Genomic DNA, 27,981 nt, shown 5'->3' with positions numbered 1-27,981 from the left:
TCCAGAGCTGGGGCTGAATTCAACAAATATTTATTGAGTACCTATTATGTGCTAGATACTGTTCCAGGTACTTGGGACACATCAGAGAACAAAACAAAGAGCCCTGCCCTCGTGGAGCTTACAGTCTAGTGTTCACTGTCACTTCACCTGCATGTGGTCTGTGACTGGGGGCAAGTCACCACACCTCTGTCCTCAGCTGCCCAAAGGGGGATGGCAGGCTGGGCTCAGACATGGATAACGTGCCTGGTGTACTGCCGATGCCAGACCGGACACCCACCCCCAACCCACCACCCAGACAGTGGACAGGGCTGGAAGTTGATTTTTAATAACAGAGTACAATGGGGACAGGGCAGAGGGAGTTGAGCCGAGTTGTCTGGTGTGCTGTGGTGGTGACAGGCTGGCTACACAAATTGCTGCTGCTGCTGCTGCTGTTTGGTGGCTGCCTTGTTGGCTAGGTCCTTGGCCTTCTCTGTAGCTGCCAGCGCTGTCTCCTTTGCCTTCTCCTTGGCTTCCTTGGCTGTCTCAACAAGCGTTCTGGAAGGGGCCTCACCTGTACCAGGTAGCTGGCTTTAGATGATGCCTGAAAGGCCCATCTAATCACCCTCCCCCCATGACATTAACCTGCTCTGGGCCAGGCCCCACTCGCTGGACAGACAAGGAGCCCCCAGTTCAGCCCAGGGCAATGGCTGGCACAGACTTGACCCTAGCCCCTCCCCATGAGGCTCCCCAAGCAGTACCCAGAACTCACCCTGCAGCTTGGCCAAGATGTACTCAAAACCTTTCATAGTCTTGGTCACGTTGCTTTTGAACCGGGCGAGACCAAATTCCTGGCAAAAAACGAAAAAGGGGAAGGATTCTGAGCTGCCGGCCAACCCCAACCCAGCCTTAGTGCCCAAACCCTGAGCCGCAGCAGCTCCCACAACGCCCTCACCTGGACAGCTCTGGAGACGCCAAACAAGCTAGAGGAGACCCAGGCTTCCCGGCGGATTTCGGTCCAGCCGCTGTTGTCAGAGTTCACACAGTAAACACATCGTTCCTCCACCATCTGTGCAGGGAGTCAGGCCAACCTTAATCGCGGTGGAGTCTTTTACTTTGCCAACTTGCACGTCAATTTGATCCCATCTCTTCATGAGGGGAAGCCATGAAATCCTTCCCCTTGCTGCACCCCCAAGTGCCACTCACAGATTGAGAGCAGGAAGACCAAAAAAATTTCATTTTGCTCTGTGAGACCTCTCTTCCGACCCTTAACTAGAAGGCAATGGTCTCTTGAGATTGGTAGAGGGGCTTGTCCGGGCCCTATCTTTAGACACACACAGTGTGTTTAGCATGCCATCCACCACTGCAGCTCGAGCTTCCTGACAGCTCAGGTAGAAATGAACGTTTGACAGTCATCACAGTTCCCATTATCACATAGGAAAATGGGACCGCTGCTTCCAGGAGAAACACTCAAGAGCTACTTCTCACAGCTGGATCACTATCTTGGTAATCTACCAGACACAGACGCAGTTCTCTCATGTAGCCATCTGAGATGACTGCAGACAGCTGAGGCAGAGTAAGGTCCCCACTCACTGCGTGACCTTGCAGAACACACCTCTCTGAACCTCACTTCCCTCTTTGCACAACAGAGAGGTTATTGTTAAGATAAGCTGAAAAACAGAATTCTCTGAAAGCTTTTGGGTTATTAACATGTAACAAGATACACAGAATGTTCCTTAAACTATGGGTTTTTAAGTTTTTTAAAAAGCAAGAGATGGAAGGTATGTGGAACCCCCTTTCCCAAAATCTCCAGCAGAAATCCATTGGGTAATACAAGTAAAAGTGCAACTCCTCTAGTCGAAGTGGGCAAGCGGCCCAAAACCTGTCCCCTCGAGGCACATCCAAGGCGCCTTATGGCTTGGTGGACTCCCATTTGGAAACCACTACCCCCTCCCTCAGCGTCAGTCCTCTGGCCCAGTCTCCATGTGTGCTGTACCTTTGAGTTTAGTACTTGCAACAACTTGAAGATAGATACCCCTTCTCCACTGTGTGAATAGGTCAAAGGACAGATCCAGAGAGGATGAACGGCGGAAAAGAAGATAATCTGAGGTTGTACCCTACAGCTGTCACTCCTCAGTAACCCAGACCTGCCTCAGACCACAGAGGCTCCCTCATGGCTCTCTAGCCAGGTCTACCTGAGGAGTTCTTTACTTTTGGGAGTGTAAAGGGGGGTGGTGTCTCACCATCAGCCGGGCGTGGTTGATGTTCCAGGTGAAGGTGGTCATGGTCTGATTCTGTGGGTCCACAATAGAGTCCTCCAGGATGTACACCGAGTGAGCAACATTGGCAGGAAACAGTCGCTCCGCCCAGCGGGGCATCCTGTTGGTCTTGGTCAGGAGGCGCCGGGACAGGAGCTTCTGGTCAGGGGTCACCTCCCGGTGTACTATATCTTCCGTCAAGACATGTTTGCTGCGGGTGTCAGAGTGAAGGTGACCCTCAGGAGCCTGCCCTGAGAGACTGCCTGTTGCAGTTCCCGTCTAGAGCCTTCTAGCCCAGACGAGCCATGCCCTTCTGCAATCTTGCAGAGTGACATGATCTGAACTCAGTTCAGATCTGAACTAAGAATCCCTCAAACCTATCCCAGGGCAAATTCCAACTCCCGCCTCCTCACTGACCTGGATTCCTGGGCCTTCCAGCAGGGCTGGACCTCAGGATTTATTACACCTTCCAGCAGGGCTGGACCTCAGGATTTATTACACCACGGAGAAGGCCATGGACAAAGTAGGCAAGCACCCGGATTTCCAACCTCAAGATCCCTCCCAACTCGTGTGCGGCCGCCTCTTCCTGTCTTACCGCCCTGAGACGTAGACTAGGGTCTCAAGTAAACGACGGCCCAGGCCCAGCCTCCTCGACAAGGTCTCTGGGCCCTGAAGACCGTCACGGTCCCCGCGATCCCCTACAGGGAACTCGACGTGGAGTCATTCCTGGCCCCATTACTCGGGGGTCACCCACACTTCGGTCTCCAAATAGCTAGGGGTGTGCGTGTCGGGGGCTGCCCTTCCGAGAACCACGTACCTATAGGGATTCGGGTACCGCTGCCAGAAGGCAGCGAACACTTGGTCCCAGGAACTGCGGAGCACGCTCTGGCCCAGGAAATACTTCACCATCGTCCCGGCCGGGGCGGGCTCAGCACCCACGCAGCATTAGGCGTGCGGAGCCCGGGGAGGGCTCGCGGTGGCCGGCCCGGGCTCGGCGCACGCCCGCCGCCAGGCTAGCAAGCAGCTCAGTCCCCACCGCGCCGCACCCAAGCCGCCACAGCCGCCATGAGTCGTCCCGGCCCGCGCCACTTCCGGCGCCGCCGCACTGCAGCCGCCACTTCCGGCGCTCGCGTCACGTGACCGCCGCGGCCCCGCCCCCTCGCGGCCCCCTCCCGCGGGAGTCGCGGCGCTGCGGGTCCGAGCGCGGCCGGAGGGACCCTGGTTCGGCCGGGAAGCCGAGCCGAAGCGGAGCCTGAGCCCGGCGGGCGGGCGGGCGGCGAGCTGCGCGGGGGCGTGCGGCGCTGTCGCGGACGCTGTCCCGCGCTCCGGGCCGCCTCGGGTCTCGGGGTCTCCGAGACAATCTGCGCCCGGGCCGAGGAGCGGGGCAGACGGGCGCGCTGGCAGAGTGCAGGGCCGCTGCTCGAGCTCGGCCCGACGCGGCGTCGCGAGCCGCAGGTTGGCGCTCGGGGCCGGGGCCTGAGGCTCGGGCGCTGCCGGGGCCGAGCGGAGGTCTGGGTTTGCCTCCGGTCCCCGCTCAGGACCCCGACGTGGGTGAGGCGGCCCCGGGAGCATGAGCGGGCAGCGCGTGGACGTCAAGGTGGTGATGCTGGGCAAGGAGTACGTGGGCAAGACAAGCCTAGTGGAGCGATACGTGCACGACCGCTTCTTGGTGGGGCCCTATCAGAACGTGAGTGCACCCACTGGGGGCAGGAACGCGCGGGAGGGGCCCAGCCTGCACCCTTGGCCCTGATCCCTTCCCTCTTGTTGCAGACCATCGGGGCCGCCTTCGTGGCCAAGGTGATGTCTGTCGGAGACCAGACAGTGACTTTGGGTATTTGGGTAAGTCCCCTGGGCATCTGCTCCTGGGTAAACTCATTCCTTCCTGGTTGACTTGTGGCCTCATAGAGGTCATTTCTCTTCCCTAGACCCCCGTTTCCTCACCAGGAAAATGGGGGTCTGGAGGATACAGCCTTAGTTTGACTAGGGCCAGGGTTGAGCCTCCCCCTGCCCTTTAGGACACCGCAGGCTCTGAGCGCTACGAGGCCATGAGCAGAATCTACTATCGAGGTGCCAAGGCTGCCATCGTCTGCTATGGTAAGGGAGGTTCTGGGCTGTTCCACAAGCAAGAAGGGTTGGGTGCCAGGCTGGTTTGGGAGAAAGCGCTGACCCTTGGTTGTGTCTCCTGCATGCCCCATACCAAGACCTCACAGACAGCAGCAGTTTTGAGCGAGCCAAGTTCTGGGTGAAGGAACTGCGCAGCCTGGAGGAGGTATGTGGCCAGACTTCACCAGAAGACCAGGGGCTAGGGCTCTGTTGGTCAGTGGTGACCCTGGCCTTGTCTTCTGCCCCAGGGCTGTCAAATCTACCTATGTGGCACCAAGAGTGACCTGCTGGAGGAGGATCGGCGGCGTCGGCGTGTGGACTTCCACGATGTCCAGGACTATGCAGACAGTAGCTGCTCCTTAGCCCCTTGGGTGGTAGAGGGGGGTGTGGCTGCTTGCTTGGGTGGGTCACAGGAAATAGGGACTGCCTTGGTTGCCATGGGAATGTGCCCTAGGAGGGCTTTTTGGCCTCCTTGAACCATGGGGTCCAGGAGACTCCCTAAACTGCTGTCGCCTTTGTCTGTCTGAGGCTTTAGTCACTTCTCTTTACAGATATCAAAGCTCAGCTCTTTGAAACATCCAGCAAGACGGGCCAGAGTGTGGGTGAGTGCTGTCCTGGGGCCTCACAGCAGCAGCAGGGGCACCAGAGCAAGCAGAAAAGAGCCTAGAGAGCTGGGTCATTGGAGATCCCAGGGCTACTGGCATTGGGCCCTCACTGATCATCATTTTTCCTGCCAGACGAGCTCTTCCAGAAAGTGGCAGAGGATTACGTCAGTGTGGCTGCCTTCCAGGTGATGACAGGTGTGTGCTTCCCCAGCCTTGACAGAGACTTCCCCTAGGCCCACAGCACCAAGCTCCCTTTACCAGTTACCTGGAACCCCCCTCCCCAACAGAATGTTGCCAAGCTGCCACCTCTCTCTTTGACAGAGGACAAGGGCGTGGATCTGGGCCAGAAGGCAAACCCATATTTCTACAGCTGTTGTCATCACTGAGTCACCACTCACCTGGCCTGGGGGAATTAAAGGAACTCCTCAAAGGGGCCAGACCCAGCTTTTGTCTGGGCTTGGGTGGTCAAATGTTTGAGCTACCCCAGGTCCCCATGGCAGCAGAGGTGGCACCTGCCTGTGCTGGCCCATGGAACAGAGGCAGCATTGGGCTGACTGTGGGCATGAGGAGGGGTAAGGGCTGATTTGGACCCCAGGCTTTTGCCCTGGACAGCACTTGTGTCTGCAGATTATCTAAGTGGCTTCTGATCTGTAAATAAAATCAATGCACTGTGAATCACACTCAGCCCCTTTCCATGCTTTGTGGATTGGGTGTCAAGACACCTAGTTCTTTGTGGGGCCACTTGGCTGGCCTTACTTCATATTAAGACTCTGCCCATCTCTTGTTTTCTTGTGGAAACCAAAACTTTGGCCGGGATTATGGCTGAGATGCCAGAGAAACAAAGGGGTCTTTCCTCTTCTTTGGTGGGGGCAAAGTCAGGGTGAGAGACTAGTTGGGGCAGCTCAAAGCTCACAATTCCTTTTAGGTGCTGAGACTAGCACTTAAGTTATGTCCAAAGATAAAAGGGTCAAGCACTCCTACCTCGAGACAGGTTTGTCTGGCTTCCTTACTGCATCTGTCATGTTTGGGCCCACACGTCAGGCCTGTGATTCAGGTCCTGAGCTTCCCGGTGACATCCCACAATGTGGTTTAATGGTAGAAAAATCTAGAGTTCTGCAAGACAGAAAGGTCTTGTGGATCAGGATTTGGATCCAGTTCAGCTACTAATTTAGAAAAGGGGCTTGAGTTTCTAATTTGTAAAATGAGGTGACTACTACCTAATCCAAGGACTGTGAAGGTCTTAAGTGAAAAGTAACTCTAGAACTAAATGTTTTTCCTGCTCTTCCCAGGGCTTTTTGCTGAAAGAGCGGGAAGTCCAGGACTATGTCAGAAGCTCGGGAGGCAAACTCCCACCAAAGTTCCCCCAAAGTATCAGGCCTTGAAGGTTCAAATTTCTGAAGGATCAGGTGTTACTATAAACAGGGTCGACACCTCCCCTTCAACCAAAAGGAAATGTATTTGCCTTTGCTTTCCTGCTTTTAGGCTTGGGGTGAGCCCTCTGCAATACCCCCAACACCTGCCTCTGCAGAATTTAAAACTTCGTCAACATAGAGTTTCACTCACAGACATAGAAAATGCACTGGTTCCACTTCCTTTTTAAAACCAGTACCTCAAAATACCCTTCCTCATGAGTGAAGGAGGCTTCCTGTGGAGGGAGACTGAAACTGACACCAGCCACTCCTAGCAGGAGAGAAGAGGCTTGGGTCGCCATGGCTGCTGGGAGGAAACCCACACCACTCCCATAAAATGCTTGGAGGAAGGGCTTAGCTCCATCATGCCCCCCCCAAACTGTCTCTGGGGGTGACTTCTGCTCTCACCCCAAACCAGTCCTCCCTTCTGTTAGGCTACATCTCCCCACGGACAATAAAACAAAACACAGGGCAAGGGCCATATGAGTAAAGTTAAACTTTACTTTACAGTAATTTTTTTCTATATACAAAGAATTACAGTACATGTTTATGGGGACTCCTAGCACAGGGCTCCCCTCTTTTTCACTAGGAGTTTCACTTACAGCTGACAATCTATGGGGGTGGGGCAAAAAAAAAAAAACAATGATGGATCTTGGCTGACCACCCCTCCCCCACAGTCCTTTCTTAAAAATATAAAGATAGATCTCTATTGTCAGCTTGTTTCTTTGCCAAGACCTAGGAAGTTGCTCTTCCATGAGCTCCTGTGTGCTGCACTCGCCCAGCTTCAGCGCACCCTCACCTACATGCACACAGGCAGCACCCACCTCAGACCTGGGGACGGCCTGCCCCGCCCTGCCCCGCCCTGCCCTGCCCTGCCCTGCCCTGCCCTGCCCCCGGAAGTCTAAAGCACCAGAACCATTCGTTTCTGCTTCTGCTCCCTGTGCTCTTCTCTTGTCCACCAAGCTTTCCTTAGTTTCCAGGGCCTTACACCTAAAGCTCCTCATTAGCCTGATGTTTTGAAAGTCACAGGAAAGCAGCTCTAGAGAAGGGACCACACGAGAGTTGAACATGTGCTGTCTTTGCTTATGTTGGTAGGAAATACTTCTTCCAAGGATGCAGAGTTTTAATTAAAATAAATTCTTTCCACCTCCTTAGAAAATATTACCCTTGATCTTCATAAGCAATAGAGGTGCTTCCATGGGAGTGGAAGAGGTAGAGACAGGCCAAAGGGCACCGAGGGAGACCCAGCGCCCAGAGCTCTCTACCAACCTGTTCCAGGCAGTGTGGACGGAGGCTAGAGACAAGGTGACCGACCCCAGCCCTAAGAAACTCAATGGCCACCTTCATCTGGATACAAGATCTCTTCCACCTCTAGATTGCACTGGGCTAACTCCAGGGCTGGGTGCAGGCTTCACTGAGGCTCTGTCTTCTCCCCACTCTCTCTCTAACAAAGCCTCAAAGAAACCTTTCTTCATAAAAATCTTTCTCCCCAACAGGAACCCGGGTTTCTTAAGTTGCCAGTCCCTTAACCCTTGGCAGTGCTTTATTTATACCATGAAATTAGCACCATCATTACATTTTTGTGTACAAAACAATGATCTATTCTTACTTTAATTTACACTACAGCAACCTCTGGCCCTGCTGCACTGGCCCTAGGAAGCTTAGCTGAGAGCTACCTGGCTACAGCCAAGGAAAGTCTCATGCAGCAGCTACCTAGCTCTAAATGATCTGGAATGTCTAACACATGGACAGCTCAAGCGTGACTCAGCAGGAAAAGGGGCTTGAGGCAGCTCCTCTCCTGCCATGATCTTGGAGAGATTAGGATACCTGGGCCCCTATGACCTCTTGGCTGACAAACCCCAAGAGGATGACAATATAAAAAAGTCTTAGGAGAAAACCTGCTTTACAGGAGCTAAGGGTACAACCCATCCAAGTTTCATGCTCTCCTGCTTACTCTTCATGGGTGAAGCTGCCAAGACCAAACTTCCTTCCTGCCATTCTGTTCTCCCAGGGCAACATTATAACTACAACCTGGGAGTCCAGCTCCAGTGAGCAGATGATGCTGAGCTGGAAAAAGGATCGCTAGGAACTTCATGCCCTGACCTTAGTGTTGGGTGGAGGATGTGAAGAATAAAATTATTTTCATCAATGCTAAAGATACGGATTTAGTTCAGAAAAGGATGAACACTACAGTGACTTAAGTCATCTCAAACTCAGTAACTTTAGGGGAAAGCAGACATGGATGCTTTTGTAGCAATGACAGTTATTTTTCTATTAGACTGGGTTGGCTCCAGCAAGAGAAGCAAATGAGGCTCGGAATACAAACTTCAACAGTTTCCATATTTTTTTTCCAGACTTAACAGGGCTAGGAGAGGTATTGGTTTTATAGCTACCCATGGGACATTTCAACCTTTCCGTATGCCCATGGAAAATGCTTCCTGGTGAGCTGGCTCCAAGGCAGACTCTTAAGACCTCAAACACTTCCCCGAACACACAAATACCATCCTACACAAGGACCAGAAGTTTCTAAGATAAAAGATTTCCTTTCAACTGCAATTCACACCCTCTTGGATGAAGGGTCTCATTAGAGGCTTCAAGAGAAGTCTCACAGGGGCTGGCAAGGTCACTTCCCACCTGCATACAAGAGTTTCGTTTCCCAACGGTTGTTCTGACTCTGCCTCTAATTGGATCATGACTGCTTTTAAGATTTTAATAGTCTAGTACCAGATTCTGCTACCACTGGGCCCAATAATTCAAATGTCTAGTTTCCATTCAATGGCCCTGAACAGAAGTGTGGCTGTTCTTCCATTCAGATAAAGAACTGTCCCCCAAAACCAAATATGGCTCAGAAGCTGTTTTTCCAGGCAGGTCTGGAATGAAGCCTCCAGTAAATGGTGGAGAATGGAAAGAACCAAAACAAAACCACAAAGCAGCCAATCACAGCCCCCTTTCCCTCACTCCATCCTGTCCTGTGAGACATATCTAGACCGCTGTCAAGTCAATTACCTACCAAAGCCTACTTCAGAGAAGCTACTTCAGGATCAAACTTCTCCACTTAAAATTTTTACATAGCCTGCACGCCACCCACCCCAAAAATTCACAGTTTATTTCATGAAACAAAGAACTACGGTAATTTAACACACAACATAGTGAAAGGAGATTCTGACAGTGCAGTGCAGAAATCTTTTTCTGATCACAACTACAGATGACAGGAGAGAAAAGGGCACAGGACTGGCACCAAGCAAGGCCTACTTATACAACCTAAGAGATTAAGGAAAGGGACCTATTAGCTGCAGTTATATACTTATTATTCTCACACATGATAAATACTTAATATAATGAACTTTAACGTTCTGGGTGAATTTCTTTAAAAATAGTTTTTTCATGGTTTAAAATTCTTTTAAAAGAAAATAAGATGCTTTACGTTTTCTCTTCCTTTTGAACAAAGAGTTTTTCCTCTTTGACGATGTGGCGAGAGAGGATGAAAGGGGAGAACTAGGCAGGTGGGATTCACAGAGGAGATTCCGAGGTCTCAGTGAATGCAGGGATAGGCCCTAAACTTGGGACAGCCTCGCCCCTCTGCCTGAGTTCATGTGTCTCAACTTCAGAGACGGACTTTGGGAAATAAAAGCAGATTCTATTTTTAATCTTTATATAAAGCGCAAATGCTTCTATAACAACTATTGTTCCCTCCTTGGAAGTGATGGGAGTGACCTCAATAGGAACTTGGGATGAGGACGTCAGGACCAGATACAGAATCCTGTTGAGGATGTAAAAGCTGTACGTAACTGAGACAGACTGGCCAGGAGACCTTTGGGCCAAGGGATGGCCTGTTGGCTAAAGCTGCTAAGTTGGCAAAGCAGAGAGGTAAACGTTGGTCTAAGGACAAAGGATGGGTGGGAAACGGGAAGGGAATCAGCCAAACAGCACTTTCTGTTGGCAGTCAGTGAGCTGGGTGAATGGTAGGGCAGGGTAGCACCAACAGATTTCCCAGCCCTTGGGCCCCAGCTCAGGGCAGCAGTAACAGATAATCAGCAGTTATGAGGAGCCATCTCTTAGCCTGGACATCGCTCTAAACAACATGTCTCGCCAGTCTTAGAAGGGTTCTGGCTCGCCTTTGAGCTAAGTCAGCAGGCAGGTGTTCTCAACAGAGAGCACACCAAAATTCTCAGGGAGGTGGGGAAGAGGACACCCTCTACTCAGGAGGGCAAAGGATCGGGGAAAAGTAATTTCCCATCAGGACCTGGGACTCTTCCCGAAGCTGGTGTGTCTAGCTCAAGCTTGCCGGAGATCCCCTATGTCCACTGCCCGAGACTCTGAAATCTGAAAGCACCTGAGTGTTTGGGGGAATGGGGATAGGGTAGGATCATGTAAAAGGAGGAAAACCGGTGGAAAAGAAAATTAAGCTTGCCAATTGCCTTCTTCCACTGCTGGAAAACTACATTTCCATAGAGCCCAGCTCCCGCTAACCACCTGCTCTTCCAAAGTCAGATCTTCAGACTCTGCAGAGCCCAGACCGCAGCAGCAGTGACTGCCCCAGCCAGTAGCCCCACGTGGCTTTGAAGCAGCACCTTCTGTCCACAGAGGAGGCCTCTGTATAAACATGTGTGCACGTACAGCACCCAGGGACACCCCAACAAGGAGACGCTTGCTCAACACAACCACTTCTGGTGCCACAAGGGACATTTCAAAATGAGTCTGGAGCCTCAGGGCCCCTCAGAACTTCCTGTTATTTCCTGGTCAAAGGTTCTTAAAAACAGCCTTGGAACCCAGGCAGGCATGTTAGGCTCGTAAGAATTAGGCCTTATTTATCTCTGTATCTCTCATCAGTGACTAGCACCCGGCCTAGAACACATGAATGCTCAGGAAATTGCCACTGATTTGAATGAAGATCATTAACTCCCAAGGGTTCCACAGGTGCCCTCAGCGGGGCTCTGCCGGGTTGGGGAAATTGCTTTGAGAGCCCCCATACCTTCCAACCTGAGCAGCGGAATTGAATTCCATGCTTGACTCCAGAGTGGACTTTTTATTTCACGTTGATCATGTGTAAAAAGTTAGGGAAAAGAGACCCAAGTCTGTCTGTCTCCTTGGCTGGGGCCACTTGGATTTTCATACATGGTTCACACAACCACAAACCCCCACTGGCTAATATCACAAGAGTTCTGAGTGTTGGGATATAAGGAAAGAATAACAGTGGGAAAGTGTGGGGTAGATCTGTTTTTTAAGGGGGGAAAAAGAAAGAAAAGAAGATTTCCCCTCCCCAAATGGTACCCTGGGGGCAGCACGTCTGTTCATGTGACATTTACTGGTATTACTTCTGTTCTGACTCTGCGCACTTGTGACTGGAAGGAGCCTGGTTAAGAGCTGGAAGTGTATTCTGCTCTGGTTTTGGGTCTTGCCCTCTTCCAAGAGACCAGCAAGTCTGTGCCAAAGTCTGTGTGCTCCCAGCGGACCAGCAAGACTGTGCCAGTGTCTGTCCAGCCACTATGGGCCAGAGCCCTGCCCCTGGTGAGGCTTTTCCCAAGCCCCAGGGACTCTGCTCTGTGGCTGCCAACTTCTTCTCTTCAGTGGGGAGGGAGACTGGGGCCTTCCCGAGAGACCTATAGGATTGCCCACTCTTGGCAGCAAGTCCAGGTAGTTGGTGGCCTCCGACCATCTGCTTCGCCTGCTTCCCGAGGCCCGAGGGCTGGAGAGGAGGCCCTGGGGTCTGCTCGGCCCCTGCAGGAGCTCTTCCTGAGGCCTGGGTTGCTGGCTCATATAGAAAGGCCTTGGCGGGAGGCTGAGAAAGCAGTCTGGCCTGCGTGAGTGATTTAACAGCTTGCCACGGGTGCTCTGAAGGGGCCGATGTTTTCCCAGATGGCTGAAGACGAGACTCTGACATGCCTTTCTCAGCAGCTCGCGGCATATGCCCCAGGCCTTTGCTGGCAGGCCATGAGCTCGACTCCAATGCCGGCATCTTCTCATCAGCCTGTGCTATGACCTCATGAGGAGAAGATGCTCGCTCCTTCTGGCGAGGAGTTAGATCTATGAGATCCATCACCAAAGCAGCTCTATTTTTTGACTGAGTATTCTGGTCCACAGGCCTCAGTGCCTTTTCTTTTGCTACCAAGCTCTGGACCACAGCTGATAGTACTTTCTCAGGAGGTGGGAGTCTCTGGGACAAAGAGGCATGGGATTTGTCTGGGAGCCTGTCTGAAGTCTGGGGTTTGGGACTGCTGGGGATTAGCAGTCTGTCTGGCGGTGGAAGTCTCAGGCCAGTGGGGACTGGGGTTTTCTCCAGTGACTGGGGCCTTGAGCTGGCAGCACCTATGGATTTATCCGGCCTTGGGTCAGCTGTCCCCAGAGGTCTTTCCAGTGGTTGGGAAATGACTGAGGGTGAGGAGCTTGGGCCGGTCACTGGAGCGGGTTTGTCAGATAGCTGGGGTCTTGGTCCTGCCATGGCAGGTGGCCTGTCCAGTGGCCTCTGGCTGGGTATCAAGGATTGGGCTTTGGTCCCCGACCCAGCAAGGTCTCTGACCCTACCTAAAGGCTGGGGCCTGGAGTCAGTTCTCTCAAGAGGTCTTTCAGGTAGCAGTGGCCTCTGACAAGTTCCTGCCAGAGCTTTTTTGGAGAGTGACAGCGTCTGGTTAGTGTCAACAGGTGGCTTATCTGACATCTTGGGCCCCTGAGCAGCCACTCCTGATGATGGCTCTGCCGGGTGAGTGCTTGGGCCTGCAGGCAGCGGTACGGGGGGAGGCACATACTCACGGATCTCCCCTGGTTCCAGAGGGTTGGGCCCACAGGGGTCGTGCTCAGTACAAGACAAACGCCCATCCAGTTTGGAAATGAAAAGCATCCCTTCTCGATGTTGCTTGCAAAAGGAGCTGGGGCACATCTCACAGAACGAGGCTGCTTCCTTCCCACAGATGTCACACTGATGCCAAGGACACTCCCATTTCCCTGAAAACACAACAGTGAAACAAATCTTAAGGAAAAAAGAGATGCATGTGAGCTGGGCCACAGCTCTGGGATGGTGCAAAGGTGAGAATGCAGATCCTCCTCCCCACTGCCCCGCGTCACACTGCTCCTGCTTCAGAGATCTTACGCCACTCACCTGCTACCTCCTGCCCTAGAGCAACAGCTTCCTCTTCTCCACAGAATACATTAAATAACAGTGAAGTATCAAATAACAGCTATTAATAGAATCACCCTAAATATACAAGCAGAGGAGTAAATCCATACTTCTATGACTATTTCCAGCAAGGAAAACAAAAACAACACAAAGCTGCTCTTAGAAGAAACATTTTGATATTACTTTCATGTTTTTGCAAACTCTTTTTGTCCTATATAGCTTTTTTTTTTTTTTTTTTTTTTTTTTGGTAGAGACATGGTCTTACTATGTTGACCAGGCTGGTCTGGAACTCTTGGCCTCAAGCAAACATCCGCTTCGGACTCCTAAAGTGCTGGGATTACAGGCGTGAGTCACCACACCTGGCCCTGTACAGCTTTTAAATATTCAATTCCAAGAGAAACATCCCAGCTATTTAGATTCCTGCTTATTTGGTTATTAACAGGAATAGGAAAGATATACAATTGTGAAAAATAGAAACAGATTTACCTTTGCTGAATTTTAAGTCTTGAAATCAGCACAAAATGTTACCTATGTGGTCCATAAGGAATCATTGGAAAAGATGCAAAACTGAGGTTTTATCTACCTTTTATTTTTTTACCCCTACTTCATGAGATAAGAGTCTTGACCATGGACAGTATTTCTATCCCTAATTAAACCATGCTACACCTTGCTCTTGACACACAGGCATGATCAACTCTATCACAGCCTAGGCCAGTGATGGCTCTGAGTAATTCATTCTGAAACAATTCCATTTCCTGGCACTGACAAGTCAATGTCATGGCCTTGTTCTCATTCTATTTCAGTTTCTATTCTTTCATCACCCTGGCCAGTACACAATGAAGGACAAAATCCTTTTACTTCTACCTCGAAGTCCTCCACTTTCTATAATTCTGGGAAGCAGGCCACTAATAATGTATAATCTTAGCCTGGAATGATTCCCTACTAGTTTCATTTTTTTTTTTTTTTTTTTGAGACAGAGTCTCGCTTTGTTGTCCAGGCTAGAGTGAGTGCCGTGGCGTCAGCCTAGCTCACAGCAACCTCAAACTCCTGGGCTCGAGTGATCCTACTGCCTCAGCCTCCCAGGTAGCTGGGACTACAGGCATGCGCCACCATGCCCGGCTAATTTTTTATATATATATCAGTTGGCCAATTAATTTCTTTCTATTTATAGTAGAGACGGGGTCTCGCTCTTGCTCAGGCTGGTTTTGAACTCCTGACCTTTAGCAATCCGCCCGCCTCGGCCTCCCAAGAGCTAGGATTACAGGCGTGAGCCACAGCGCCCGGCCCCTACTAGTTTCTTTTTTGCCCTTTAAAATAGAATGGCATATCCAAATCCCTAAAGTCCTCTAACACCAAATCACCATCCAAAGGCTAAACATCTCCAACCACAAATTCCTGGTTAGTACATCCACCTGGGCAGCTTTCGCATATTTTTTTTTTTTTTTGAGACAGAGTCTCACTTTGTTGCCCAGGCTAGAGTGAGTGCCATGGCGTCAGCCTAGCTCACAGCAACCTCAAACTCCTGGGCTCAAGCAATCCTGTTGCCTCAGCCTCCCGAGTAGCTGGGACTACAGGCATGCGCCACCATGCCCGGCTCATTTTTTCTATATATATTAGTTGGCCAATTAATTTCTTTCTATTTATAGTAGAGACGGGGTCTCGCTCTTGCTCAGGCTGGTTTCGAACTCCTGACCTCGAGCAATCCTCCCGCCTCAGCCTCCCAGAGAGCTAGCATTACAGGTGTGAGCCACCACGCCCAGCCTCGCATATGTTAATTGATATAATCACATCTCTTTCAGAGGAAAAAAGTCTACTTTGCAAGGGAAGAGACCCCAATAGGGGGATGGGAGCATGGGAATGGCGAATAGGATGGCAATCCATCTATTGCTGACCAGAACCCAAAGGCTCTGCTCTGCCCCAGCCTTTCTCTGGAAAGGTAACAAGATACAGTGGCCTTGGAGTGAGAAAACCTGGCTTTCAACCCAGCTCCTCCATCTATTTGTGAAAAGTCATCTCACCAGTCTGACTCTGTGTTTCCTCATAACATGGAAGAAAAATCATCTTTATGGGTTGCTGGGAGGATGAAATAACGTAAATATAAGTAAAGTTCTGGATACACAGTAGGTTAGTTTCTGTTCCTTTCTTTACAATCAAGGATTTTAAGCCTCTGTTGTCATTTATTTCCAAAATATGAACACAGACCACACCCTTCAACAACATGCGTGGGCACTCTCTTCCAGACTGAATTTGAAGCAAATGGCATGAGACCCTGGATATCCTGCCAGAGAAGGAGCACTCTGGATTTGGCACCAACCTGCTGGTCGCTTGGTTAGATTGAGACAGTCCGCATGGTAGACTTTTGGGCAGCCAGGCTTTTTGCAGGAGACAAGCTGGCCAGCATCCCCGCAGCTGAAACACTCATCCTCTCGCTCCTTAGTGATTTCACCCTGCGTCCTGCGCTTCCCCTGTTGCTTCTTCTTGAATTTCTTTGACTTTTCTTCTGTGGCAATCGGTTGATTCTAGAGGTCAGATATTGAGCAGTCAGCATTCTGTCAACATATATTAGTACTAATCTTAACCAGGTTAACTAGCCTCTCTGAGTCTCAGTTTCTTCTCTCGGAAAAGACAGTCCACATAGACTTTCATGAAGACAAAATGTAGCAAAGGCACCTGACACATCATAGATACCCAATCTATGTAAATGGCAGCAATGACGACCACTTCTGTATCAATTAACTACTCCTGCCACATGAGCGAAGCAGAAAAGGCCATATGTGTTTTTGCTGACAACAAAAGTGGTGTTAAATGTCATCCTTTCATAAGTTTTATTTTTATGTTTGTCTAATTTCAAAGTTAAAGAAGACTACTCTGTGAACTTCACTGAACACTTTCTATGCGCCGTGTGTTAGGAAGACACAAAAAATTCACGGCCCTTGTCTTCAAAAAGACTATGCGCCTTTAAATCAAACTAGGTAAATGTCCACCACTTCCCAGACAGACCCTTGTGCAACCAGCAGGCCTCCTGTGTGTTCATGCAGGCCACGCTTAGTCACCAAACCCTGTGGCTTTCACCAGAAATTCATTTTAGCTTAGAAACATACAAGACCAATCTACAGGGCTTAATAAAGGTCCTGCCCATTCTAATAGGCCAATGTTTACTGAGCCACAGTGACCTCCCATTTCTAAACTTCTTTCCCAGCATTTCTCTCCCACTGATTCCTGTGAAACCGTAGAGATGCAGAAACTGACATCCCCAGTGCACCTCACGTCAGTAACTATGGGCTAAACTCAATTACTGTTTTAATTCATAGGAAACAACTGGCTTCTTAAGGAACAAGACCATTCAACCAACCAACCAACCAAACAAACAAACAGCAAAACAAAACTCCATATAATATAGAGATGATTTTCCTTATTTAACAAGATCAAACAATAATTAGTGGGTGTTCTTTGTTTTCACATGTTATTGCTCAAATAATTTTTCTTACTGGTTTCTATGATAATTTGCATTTTTCAGTTAATGTGGTGCTTCATAATCAAATAAAACATCAAGGGAAATAGCCAATTGGAGTCACTGTGCAGTCTACTTAGCATGAAAATTAAACTTCAATTTTCAGTGTGTAGTTACTTATGATATAGAGAAACTTTAAGCACCCAGATATTCATCTATTATGTCCATCCATTGTATAAAAATTAAAGTCACTAAAAATCATGTTTAAGAGAATTATGTAAAAGTAAGGAAATATTTTTATAATATTTAAGAAAAGCCAGGATACAAACTTATAAATAATTAATTATAGAATTACAATTCAGTTAAAATGTACACAAAAAAACAGGAAGACAGACAACATTTATACTTTGTTATAATGTTGAGATTAAGAGTCCTACTTTCTCATCTGTGGTATTTTATTACATTTAGAACTTTAAATTCAATTACAGATTCTTTGGTATCTTTAGAAAAAGTGAGAGACAGACAGGCACAGATATACCAAGAATCCACGTAGCTTATTAGGAGATATGAGTGAACTAAGGTGACACCAACAATGAGGTGGGAGGTAACCAAAGAAGTTTCTATTTTACAGCTTTCATAGCTAGAAAGTATTACCAATTAAAGTCAGATTGCATAAGACACTCCAACAATACCCAAAGACCCTCTCTTGTGTAACTGAATTGACATCAGATTGCTTAGCAAATTGCCAGTGGCCCTATCTATACCTATTCAATGTCATTATTTCAAAAGAATATCTTCTTACAATGAAGGCTGAGCCCTAACACTGTCAGAGATGAAGGACTGCACCACTATTCCCAATGCAAAGGGCTGGAATGGTGGTACCTTTGGCCTAACACCCAAGAAGCCACTGCAGTTCGGGGCTCCACATTTGCAAACGGTCTTTCCATTTCCAAGGCATTCGAGGTTGTAGTTGAAGGTAAGTTCAGTGCCTGCATAAGAGACCATAAAAATATTAATATCTATGGTTTTTTTTTTTTTTTTTTTTTTTTTTTTTTTTTTTTTTTTTTTTTTTTTTTTTTTTTAATTGGTTCTTTTTTTTTTTTTTTTTAATTATTTTTTTTATTTTGGTATATTATGGGGGTACAGATTTTAAGGTTTCAATAATATCTATGGTTTTAATTACATTATTTCTGTATTAATTACAAAGGATACCAAGCTCCAACAGATTAATTTTAAACAGGGAATTTTTTAAAAAAAATTATTTAACTAATCCCACAACTACATTAACAAATTCTAATCCTATAAAATTATCAAATCACTACTACAACTTAATAACAGAAAAATTGAAATGGCTTAACAAGTAATATTTAAGATAATTTTTACTATGGATGTATTGATTTTAACTCAAGTTGTTTTTCATTTGTTTTCTAACCACTCAGATTCAAAATATATTAATTCATTACCCAAAACTAACTTACTCTATTATCAACGTGCCAGGTACTGGAAATGCAAGTATGAAGAAAACCTATCAGTCTGTGCTGCCCAGGTGAGCTCACCCAGCAGCACTCGAGAGAAAGGCAGAGTAATGCTATAAAGATCTAGGCCAGAAACTGGCCGTATATCCCAGGTATGCCACAACTTAGCTGGGGGAATCAGGACCACGAATAGCTCTTTCTTTATTTTTTTAAACCACACATATATACATAAACACAAATTTTTATCTTAGAAAGATTTAGAAAAAGTGTGTAAAATTTTTTCTGAATTGCACACAAACAAGTATGAAAAATAAAACTATGTGTTGGGTGCGGTGATTCATGCCTATAATCCCAGCACTTTGGTAGGCCAAGGCAGTATGATTGCTTGAGGCCAGGAGTTGGAGACCAGCCTGGAGTAGTAGCCCATTTTTTAAATAGTGAAATAACAATCTCACAAATTTATTGAAAGAATTACATAGCAGTAATTTGCAAACTTAGAAGTTGCTTCTGGGTGGGAGTAATTGGCTTACAGCTAACATATAGAAGTGATGACCATTCATATTGAAAACTGCCAAGTCTTGGCTAGGTGTGGTGGCTCAAGCCCAGAAGGGCAAGGCTCCATGGCTCCCACCTGTCATCCCCTGCACTTTAGGAGGCCAATGCAGGAGGACTGTTTGAGGCCCGGAGTTTGAAGCCCTGTCTCTTAAAAAAACCCAAAAAACAAACAAACAAACAAAAAAACCCAAAAATTCATCCTGAGAGGCAGGTTGAAACAAAACAAAAAGAAAACAAAGAAAAAAAACATTGTCAAATCTTGGGAAGATTTCCCATTGCAGATTGACATACCTTTTATCAGTGAGACTAACAGCTGAAACATAGTTTTTTCAACTATTCGAAAACATAGGCCAGGCGTGGTGGCTCACGCCTGTAATCCTAGCACTCTGTGAGGCCGAGGCAGGAGGATCACTCAAGGTCAGGAGTTGGAAACCAGTATGAGCAAGATCGAGACTCTGTCTCTACTAAAAATATGAAAGAAATTAATTGGCCAACTAAAAATATATAGAAAAAATTAGCTAAGCATGGTGGCACATGCCTGTAGTCCCAGCTACTCTGGTGCCTGAGGCAGTAGGATCTCCTGAGCCCAGGAGTTTGAGGTTGCTGTGAGCTAGGCTGACACCACAGCACTCTAGCCGGGACAAATAGTGAGACTCTGTCTCAAAAAAAAAAAAAAAAAAAAAAAAAAAAAAAAAAAGAAAACATAGTTTTTCATCTAATGTTGGAAATAGATCCTATTTCTTTATTCAGTTGAGCAAAATATAAAGCAGCTGCCTTATATTTAGGGGTCACGTTGTAGGAAAAGTAGAATCATTCATAGCCAGGTGAGAGGTTCACACTGTAAGGAACTTGCAGGAACCCAGACTGACGAAGGTAACAGCAGGGGCGTATCTCCCATCTTACACCCGCTGTTAATTTACTGGATTAAATGTTGGGTGACTTTATTAACAGTATTCTTTTTTTTTTTTTTTTGAGACAGAGTCTCGCTTTGTTGCCTAGGCTAGAGTGAGTGCCATGGCATCAGCCTAGCTCACAGCAACCTCAGATTCCTGGGCTCAAGCGATCCTTCTGTCTCAGCCTCCCAAGTAGCTGGGACTACAGGCATGAGCCACCATGCCCGGCTAATTTTTTATATATATATTAGTTGGCCAATTAGTTTCTTTCTATTTATAGTAGAGACGGGGTCTCGCTCTTGCTCAGGCTGGTTTCGAACTCCCGACCTCGAGCAATCCGCCCGCCTCGGTCTCCCAGAGAGCTAGGATTACAGGCGTGAGCCACCTCGCCCGGCCTATTAACAGTATTCTTATCAAAAAAAAATTTATGAATATGTAACTGAACTCTTATAGATTTGATGTGCTTGTAAGGCAACTCCACCATATACACGAATGTAAGATTGCAGGATACTTGGCATAACTTGTCACTCACGGAATATACACTATGTAAATCACACAAAGAGCTAAACTAAATCAGAAGGTATCAGCATTCATAAAGGAAACACTGATATCATTCTATAAAAGAATATGCAATAATCTTTGATGGCTCTGTAGTTATCGAGGATGGCAAAGAATATAAGAAAAGAGATAAACAAGAAGTGAGGAGAACAATTGTGGGAGATAGCGACAGGTATGTGAAGAGCCCAGGAAGTAAGATGAAAGTCCTGACTCCATCTGTCCAGGCACTCAGCCTGACATTTATTACATGCTGTCTCATTTTGCCCATCCCATCCATGCAGACTAGAAGTGAGGACAAGAACAAGGTCTGCGAATTTTGACAACAAACTACTGAGCTGAGTGAACACAGCAGGAGAAGAAAAATTTGTGATTAGACGTGGTAGGAGGCCTATCCTGTGGGAAATGGACAGAAGGGTCTGAGCAGAAGTGTGGAACTGACAGAAGTCTACCTACTTTACAGCATTTCTGCAAGGATTAAATGAGATAACATGCTTAGAATAGTATCTAGTATAAGATATATTTACTAAATTGCTCCCATTGCAAAGCAGAAATCTATACATTTTAGCCTAAAGCCATGCATTCCAAAAACTTGAAACAAGTCAGCATTTTAAAAATCAGCATCAAGCAGAGTGCAGTGCATAGTGATGCTCAAGTGTTGTTTAATTATTTAACACTTTATCAGTGGTCCCCAAGCTTTTTGGCACAATTTTCCATGGTGGCAAGGGGGTGGGGATGGTTTCTGGATGATGCATTTATCGCGCAGTCGAACCTCTCTGGTAATGATCATCTGTATTTGCAGCCAGCCACTCCACAGCGCTGGCATCACCGCCTCAGCTCCACCTCAGATCACCAGGCGTGAGACTCTCATAGGGAGCACGACCTAGATCCCTCAACACACACAGTTCCCAGTAGGGTTTGCACTCCTAAGAGAAGCATGCTGATCTGACAGGGGGCGGAGCTCATGTAGTGATGCGAGTGATGGGGAGCAGCTGCGAATAACAGGAAGCTTTGCTCGCTCACCCACCCACTGCTCACTTCTGCTGGGCCACTCACTTCCTGCTCTGCGGCCCAGTTCCTAACACAGCATGGACTGCTACCAGTTCCCAGCCCACGGTTGGGGACCACAGCTTTATATGAAGCAAATTGTTTGCAAAACAGAGAAAGGAACTATTGGCTCAATTTTTAAAATCTGAAAATTGTCAAAACCTTGAAAATTCTAAAAAGACTAAAAAACTCTTGGGCAGCATATTTAATTGTAGAGAAAAAATACATTGGATGTGGAAGTGCTGGGAGAAGTTTCCACAGACTAAATAAAATTTAAAGATGAACACAAAAACAGAGCAAGAGCTAACCATATTGCTTTTTAATTATTTTATCTTGATTAATGCTTCCTGAGGTCAACAATGCAGACTAGGCAAAAAAGAACTAGGTCTTCTTCCAGATTGCTCACACAGGATTTCTGCTTCAACAGTAAGTGTATAATACAAACTACCTAGGCTAGTTCCATCTCAGTTTGAGTATAGGACAATGATCTTCAACTGTTTCACTCATGTCCCTGCAAAACTCATTTTGAAAAACCATATACTTTACTGTACATTTCAAAATTCACAAATTTTATACAAGTCTTTTTTTTCGAGACAGAGTCTTACTTTGTTGCCCAGGCTACATGAGTGCCCTGGCATCAGCCTAGCTCACAGCAACCTCAATCTCTTGGGCTCAAGAGATCCTACTGCCTCAGCCTCCCCTAGTAGCTGGGACTACAGGCATGCGCCACCATGCCCGGCTAATTTTATATATATATATTTTTAGTTGGTCAATTAATTTCTTTCTATTTTTTTAGTAGAGACAGGGTCTTGCTCTTGCTCAGGCTGGTCTCGAACTCCTGACCTCGAGCGATCCGCCTGCCTCGGCCTCCCAAGTGCTAGGATTACAGGCGTGAGCCACCGCGCCCGGCCCTAGACACAAGTCTTGATTTTGATATTTCATGCAATTCTGAGGGTATCAGATAAGCCTATGTGTATATATATATAAAATAGTTACTGTTTTTTTCTAACCACTAGACTACCAGGGATTAAAACAGTTTTATCAAAACCTTGAAGCTGTAGATTAAGACCCTTTAATTTATGGAAAATATCCATCATATAACTTTACTATTAAACCACTCACCATTATCAGATTTACTTTCAATTCAAATACACATCTTATTATTTAATCTGGTTACAACTATCTCCAGACTCTGATTCTTAGAAACACAAGCACCAGGCAGGCCATGACAGAGGAGTGCATTCTCTACTGTCTACTTTGGCATCCCAGAGGTGAGGAGTTTTTTTGTTTTTAAAAATAGCCTTAGGTCCATAACCCTTAAGGTTTGAGAGGTGAAATTTTTGGTTTATATAGTGGGAGAAGAGCAATTGTAAAAAAGGAGATCTGGAGAGACAGCAATTTCCAAAGCAGACCAATTATCAGGGAGTTCACATAAAAGTTAAAGGTCTGAGAATTTATTCCATTGAAACCATACATGCCCCAACCTTGAAGCATTATGTTAAGAGAAATGAGCTAGTCACAAAATGACAAATAGTGCATGATTTCATTTATGTGAAGTACGTACAGTAGTCAAATTCAGAGATAAGAAGTAGAATGGTGGTTGCCAGGGGCTGTAGGCAGAGGGGAGAATGTGGAGTTAGTGTTTAATGGGTACAGAGTTTCAGCTGGGGAAGATAAAGAATTCTGGAGATGAGTGGTGGTGATGATGACTGCACAACAATGTAAATAAACATAATGCTAGAGAACCACACCCATAAAAATGGTTAAAATGATACATTTTATATTTGTTTTAACACACCCCGCTCCACACACACAAAATCCATGCCCAAGGATCACCTGCAAAGTCTTCATATTTCCTCAGGAGCTTGGAAACTTCACATAGTGGCATAGAGGACATAAGGGATTTTTTAGATGATAAAACCTGAAATTTGGATCTTAGCTCCAGAATCCGTAAATGATTCTTACCTGCTTTAATGTCACTCAGGGCAAAAAGGCCAACACGGGTGTCTCCATTTACAGACCACTTCTGTGTTTCACAGTTGGGCTGGCAGCAGTGATTCATGAATCGAGCATAGTTTCCTTTGGGACCAGCATCAATGATTCGGTCCTAGAATTCCAAGAGAAGCTGCTCATCAGACTTTCTAAGAGATCTGCTGTTGATAAAAACCTGACTATTCTAATAAGCTAGAATTCCTATTTGTCAAGTTTGAATCTCCCAGAGTAGTGATTCTTAGTGTGATCCCTGGGATCAGCAGAACCATCACTACCTCGCTAGTTGTTAGGAATGCAAATTATTGGGTTGTGCTTCAGATATACTAAAGCAGAAAACCTGGTGGAGTGCAGCAATCTGAGTTCAACAAGACCACCAGGTAATTCAGATTTATGCTGAAGTTTCTATGCTGTCACAGAAACAACAGCTTGTCCCATCCTCTAATTAGAAGTTTTCAACCCAGATGGACATTAGAAATCACCTAAGGAGATTTAAATACTGAGACAGAGTCCCCATCCCAACCTAGAATATCTGGAGGTGAAGACATCACAAGTCATTAAGTACATAACTTGAGAAATGTTTACAAAGGCAAGTACCAGGAAAGGTTCTGTGACAAAAGCTAATGGATGAAGAAAAAAGTAGAAACTAATATTCAGATACAAACAGGAATCACAAATACACAGAAAATATACACACTAGGATACTGGAATTAGGAATAAATTCCCAAATGCAATTGTAGGCATCAATGAAATGAAACTAATCAGAAAATTCCTAAAATGAGAAAGGTGACTCAGGTCTTTAAATTGAGTTCTACAATCAATTTATAAGACTTTCTTAACACAATATTTAAAAAATCAGTTTGTTGGCTGGGTGTGGTGCTTCATGCCTGTAATCCTAGCACTCTGGGAGGCTGAGGCATGAAGCCTGCTTGAGCTCAGGAGTTAAAGACCAACCTGAGCAAGAGCGAGACCCTGTCTCTACTAAAAATAGAAAAAGTTAGCCAGGCACGGTGGCTCATGCCTGTAGTCCCAGCTACCTGAGAGGCGGAGGCTGACGCCACAGCACTCTAGCCCAGGCAACAGAGTGAGACTCTGTCTCAAAAGAAAACAAAACAAACAAAAAAAATTCAGCTTCTCAACCTATAAAATAAAAAGGCAAAAGAATGATTATTTATTTACTTTTTTCGTTTCAACTTTTAATCCAATAGGAAAAACCCTAAAAGATATAATCCTGAGTTTACAACGAATCATTAAAAAAGAATGCTAAAAAGCAGTTTTTGCTTTGGCCATGGACTGACCAATCTTATCTGCTTGAGAACCCTGAACAGGCAATCTCCATGGAGAGGGAAAAGACCCTCTTTGGGTAACGCATGACATGCCTATGAACGCTATGGCTGGGACAACACAAATCTCACAATCTTACAACAATGGAAACAGTACTTTCCACTACTTACTTTGTCTAGGGTGAGCATATAGAAATTAGTGATATCGTGTTCTTGGGCATACCGGATTCGAGCTCTGCATTCTTCTTCATCTATTAGCTCACCCACATACTCATTCACAAATTCACCCTAGAACAAGAAATAGCCCTTGACTTAATGGCAAAAAGCACACAGGTGTTCGCATGTATATACTTTATTTTAAAAAAATTAATGAAAATATCAAATTTTCCAAAGCATATTACATGCATATAATTTTGTAATTAGCTACTTTATGATGCCTCAACTATTTGATAATGAGAACCAGCTTCCCACTCCCACCACTGCCACCAACAGAAAGATTAAGATACATTAGACACTAACGATGCTCTAGAATGGAAGAACAGTAAGTCAACTAAAGCTTCCTTCTAATGCAGACACGGATGGTCAATTTTTTACTTTCCCAAGAGGCTGAAAGTCGGTTTCTCTAAACTGTGTTCATCTTCCCTAGGGCTGCCCTGCCTATCACCCCTGCACATTTTACACAACCTTTCTCCCTACTCTACCATCACACCGGCTTTCACACATGCTGCCTCCTTACCTGCAAGGCGTTAGTGCTCACCTTGCCTGAGCCAACAGCTATTCACCATCCAAGTTTCAACTTAAAGAGACTTGTTCTCAGAGACAAGCTAGTTTCAGGTCTTTTGCCACATGCTTCCAGAGCCCTTTATGCTCATCACTGGGAGACGATCTATTCACTGCTGCTCCCTCTCTAGAATGTGAACTTACACAAGCACGGACAGTGCTTCTCTTACTGACTACTGATTGCATCCTAAGCACAAGGCGTGGCACACAGCAGATTACATAATAACTATTTGGCAAATGACTGAACAGACCAACCCATATTCACTGCCTTTCCTAGAAAGAAATTTCAATAAAATTCTTTAAAATGTATAACCAGAGTAAGGCTTATTTTACCAAAATGTCAAGTAAGATTTATTTTACATAAAGACCGTATCATCTTAACTATTTATTAGGAACTTGTAGATCCTGTGAAGTTGAAGATATTACTGCATTTTCATTCAATGAGGCCTAACCCTCTTCTCCTTCATTTTCCATGAATCCAGACCTGTGTTTGCCCCACTAAGAATATTTTATTAGTAGGTAATCAACACCTCTGTATCATGTGCTGACTTGTCTTCTCTTAACCACAGATTCTAGGATTTCCACAGAAAAGTTGATAGAGCCAGACCTTTTCTATTAATTTCCCTCTTTTGTCCATTCCCTTACATAAAGAACATGATCAATACAGAAGACTTCAGAGATAAAGGAGACCATCTGTTCTCAAGCCTCTAAACTGTGGAAGGATATGGCAAGACACAATAAGGTTAATCCCAAAGCTGTATTATTTTCCTCTATGTGAATTTTCTCACATTCATCAAGAAGAATTGATCATATTAAGCAACTGAAAAGAAGAAAATAAAGCTAACAGTTTTCTCACCTTTTTAATATCTGTTTTTGTCCGCAGACCCCAGCCCCTCTGTAATGTGCGGAAAATTTCCACGTCTGGATACTGGCGCTTGGAGAAGCACTGGTTCTGACAGCGCCCCCCAGCAGGGCACACCGTGGGGTGGCACTCGTAGAGCAGCATGCGGTTGATGCATTCGGAATCTATCCCGCAGGGGTTCTCATCAGTAGCTTTACAGTTGCACCGGGGAATCTCAGACAAGTCTGCAGTGAAGATCTGTACCCTGCCAATGGGACGGTTCACCTGGAGAAGCAGCACACGGTACACAGCACCTCAGACAAGTCAACACCAGGTGACTCAGGTTCGGTGAAAGGCACATTTCTCTTCCCTAAAGTTGCATGTCAGGTTTTAGATGGTTTTGAACTATCATGATTTAGGCAGTTTGACATATGAAAAACGAATTCCACAAAACTTTTAAAAATTCATTTAAAGAAATGTAAATTTCAAAGCTGGTAGGCCCAATGAATTGTAAATTAGGTTTGTGCTATTGCCACACGGTGGCGCCACATTAGCTACTATATAAAAACATGCACTCTTAAATGGTAAATTGTTGGCATAAAAACATATGTGGGTTAGGGTACTGGGCAGGTGGGAGGGGGGCGGGTATATACATATATGAGTGAGATGTGCACCATCTAGGGGATGGTCATGAGGGAAACTCAGACTTGTGGGGGGAGGGGGGAAAATGGGCATTTATTGAAACCTTAAAATCTGTACCCCCATAATATGCAGAAATAAAAAAAAATATTTCTCAAAAAAAAACAAAAACAAAAAAACATATGTGGGTAATTCGGGTTCCTGTATACGAACATGTATTTTAATTATTTACTGCCATAATTTGATATCTGTTAAAAGAACTATGGTAATGTTACTCATGCATTTATTTAGTGCTGAAAAATAGTGAAAATTAGGTGAAACAAAACATGGAGGTCAAATAGCTGCTGTGAGACCAAAGCCATTTATATAGTTTTTACATATACTAACAAGAATGCTGAGGGAAAAAAAAAGATATTCCAATACAGTGATGGATTTGTGCATAGGAACGAGTGTCCCCTACTTGATAGCTCGGTGGGAACATTCAAATTGAGTCTTCAAAGACATAATCCAAACTTAAAATTTCACTATTCAGACCAGGTGTGGTAGCTCACCCCTGTGAGCTAATCCTAGCACTACTCTGGGAAGCCAAGGGAGGAGAATCACTTGAAGCCAAGAGTTTGAAACCCTGTCTCTACAAAAAAAAATTAGCCGGCCATTGTGGCCCTTGCCCATAGACTCAGCTACTTGGGAGGCTGAGGCAGGAGGATCACTTCAGCCCAAGAGTATAAGGTTGCAATGAGCTTTGACAACACCACTGCACTCTAGCCTGGGTGACAGGGAGAGACCCCATCTCAACAACAAACAAACAAAACCACCTAAATAAAAAATAAAATTGTGAATTCAGGAATTCTGTGATTTGGATAAATTACAATACTTGTGAGATTGTTGGGAGAATCAGAAATCTATGTAGAGGTGTAACACAGAGTCTAGAAGCCTCTTAAACATGTTAGATATAATTGAATTCTTTCTTCCTTTCTTTTAACATACTTTATAATTGTTTCCATCATATCA

General features: G+C 46.0%; 3 protein-coding genes across 11 annotated transcripts in view; 1 reads left to right on the top strand and 2 right to left on the bottom strand.

Annotated features, from left to right (window-relative positions):
- Positions 1-8: 8 nt before the first annotated feature.
- Positions 9-3,330, bottom strand: PRELID1 (PRELI domain containing 1). Its single transcript, XM_012787328.3, has 5 exons — positions 3,052-3,330; positions 2,220-2,445; positions 932-1,045; positions 749-827; positions 9-550 (listed from the first exon to the last, which is right to left on the bottom strand). The coding sequence occupies exons 1-5, from the start codon at positions 3,141-3,143 to the stop codon at positions 402-404; spliced, it is 660 nt and encodes a 219-aa protein (XP_012642782.1). The 5' UTR covers positions 3,144-3,330; the 3' UTR covers positions 9-401.
- A 67-nt stretch (positions 3,331-3,397) lies between these two features.
- RAB24 (RAB24, member RAS oncogene family) lies at positions 3,398-5,622 on the top strand. 2 transcript variants are annotated; one of them, XM_012787327.2, is made up of 8 exons: positions 3,398-3,921; positions 4,005-4,073; positions 4,250-4,328; positions 4,436-4,503; positions 4,586-4,685; positions 4,889-4,939; positions 5,075-5,137; positions 5,264-5,622. In XM_012787327.2, the coding sequence occupies exons 1-8, from the start codon at positions 3,805-3,807 to the stop codon at positions 5,326-5,328; spliced, it is 612 nt and encodes a 203-aa protein (XP_012642781.1). In that variant the 5' UTR covers positions 3,398-3,804; the 3' UTR covers positions 5,329-5,622. The 2 variants fall into 2 exon arrangements, with proteins under 2 accessions (XP_012642781.1, XP_012642780.1); XM_012787326.2 differs by having other exon boundaries at positions 3,406-3,921; positions 5,230-5,622.
- Positions 5,623-6,832: 1,210 nt separating this feature from the next.
- The window catches only part of NSD1 (nuclear receptor binding SET domain protein 1), a 158,908-nt gene continuing 137,759 nt past the window's right edge, over positions 6,833-27,981 (bottom strand). For all 8 annotated transcript variants that reach the window (XM_075998474.1, XM_012787320.3, XM_012787318.3 and 5 more), the window contains 6 exons: positions 26,347-26,616; positions 24,882-24,998; positions 23,404-23,545; positions 17,796-17,902; positions 15,777-15,981; positions 6,833-13,290 (listed from right to left, as the gene is read on the bottom strand). In XM_075998474.1, the coding sequence (XP_075854589.1) occupies positions 11,663-13,290; positions 15,777-15,981; positions 17,796-17,902; positions 23,404-23,545; positions 24,882-24,998; positions 26,347-26,616 (2,469 nt within the window). In that variant the 3' untranslated portion in view covers positions 6,833-11,662. The remainder of the gene's footprint in view (positions 13,291-15,776; positions 15,982-17,795; positions 17,903-23,403; positions 23,546-24,881; positions 24,999-26,346; positions 26,617-27,981) is intronic.

Source organism: Microcebus murinus, chromosome 28 (genome assembly GCF_040939455.1).
Source record: "Microcebus murinus isolate Inina chromosome 28, M.murinus_Inina_mat1.0, whole genome shotgun sequence".
Classification (NCBI taxonomy): domain Eukaryota; kingdom Metazoa; phylum Chordata; class Mammalia; order Primates; family Cheirogaleidae; genus Microcebus; species Microcebus murinus.
The sequence above is the reverse complement of the archived record's forward strand: the minus strand, read 5'-3'. Positions and strand labels throughout refer to the sequence as shown.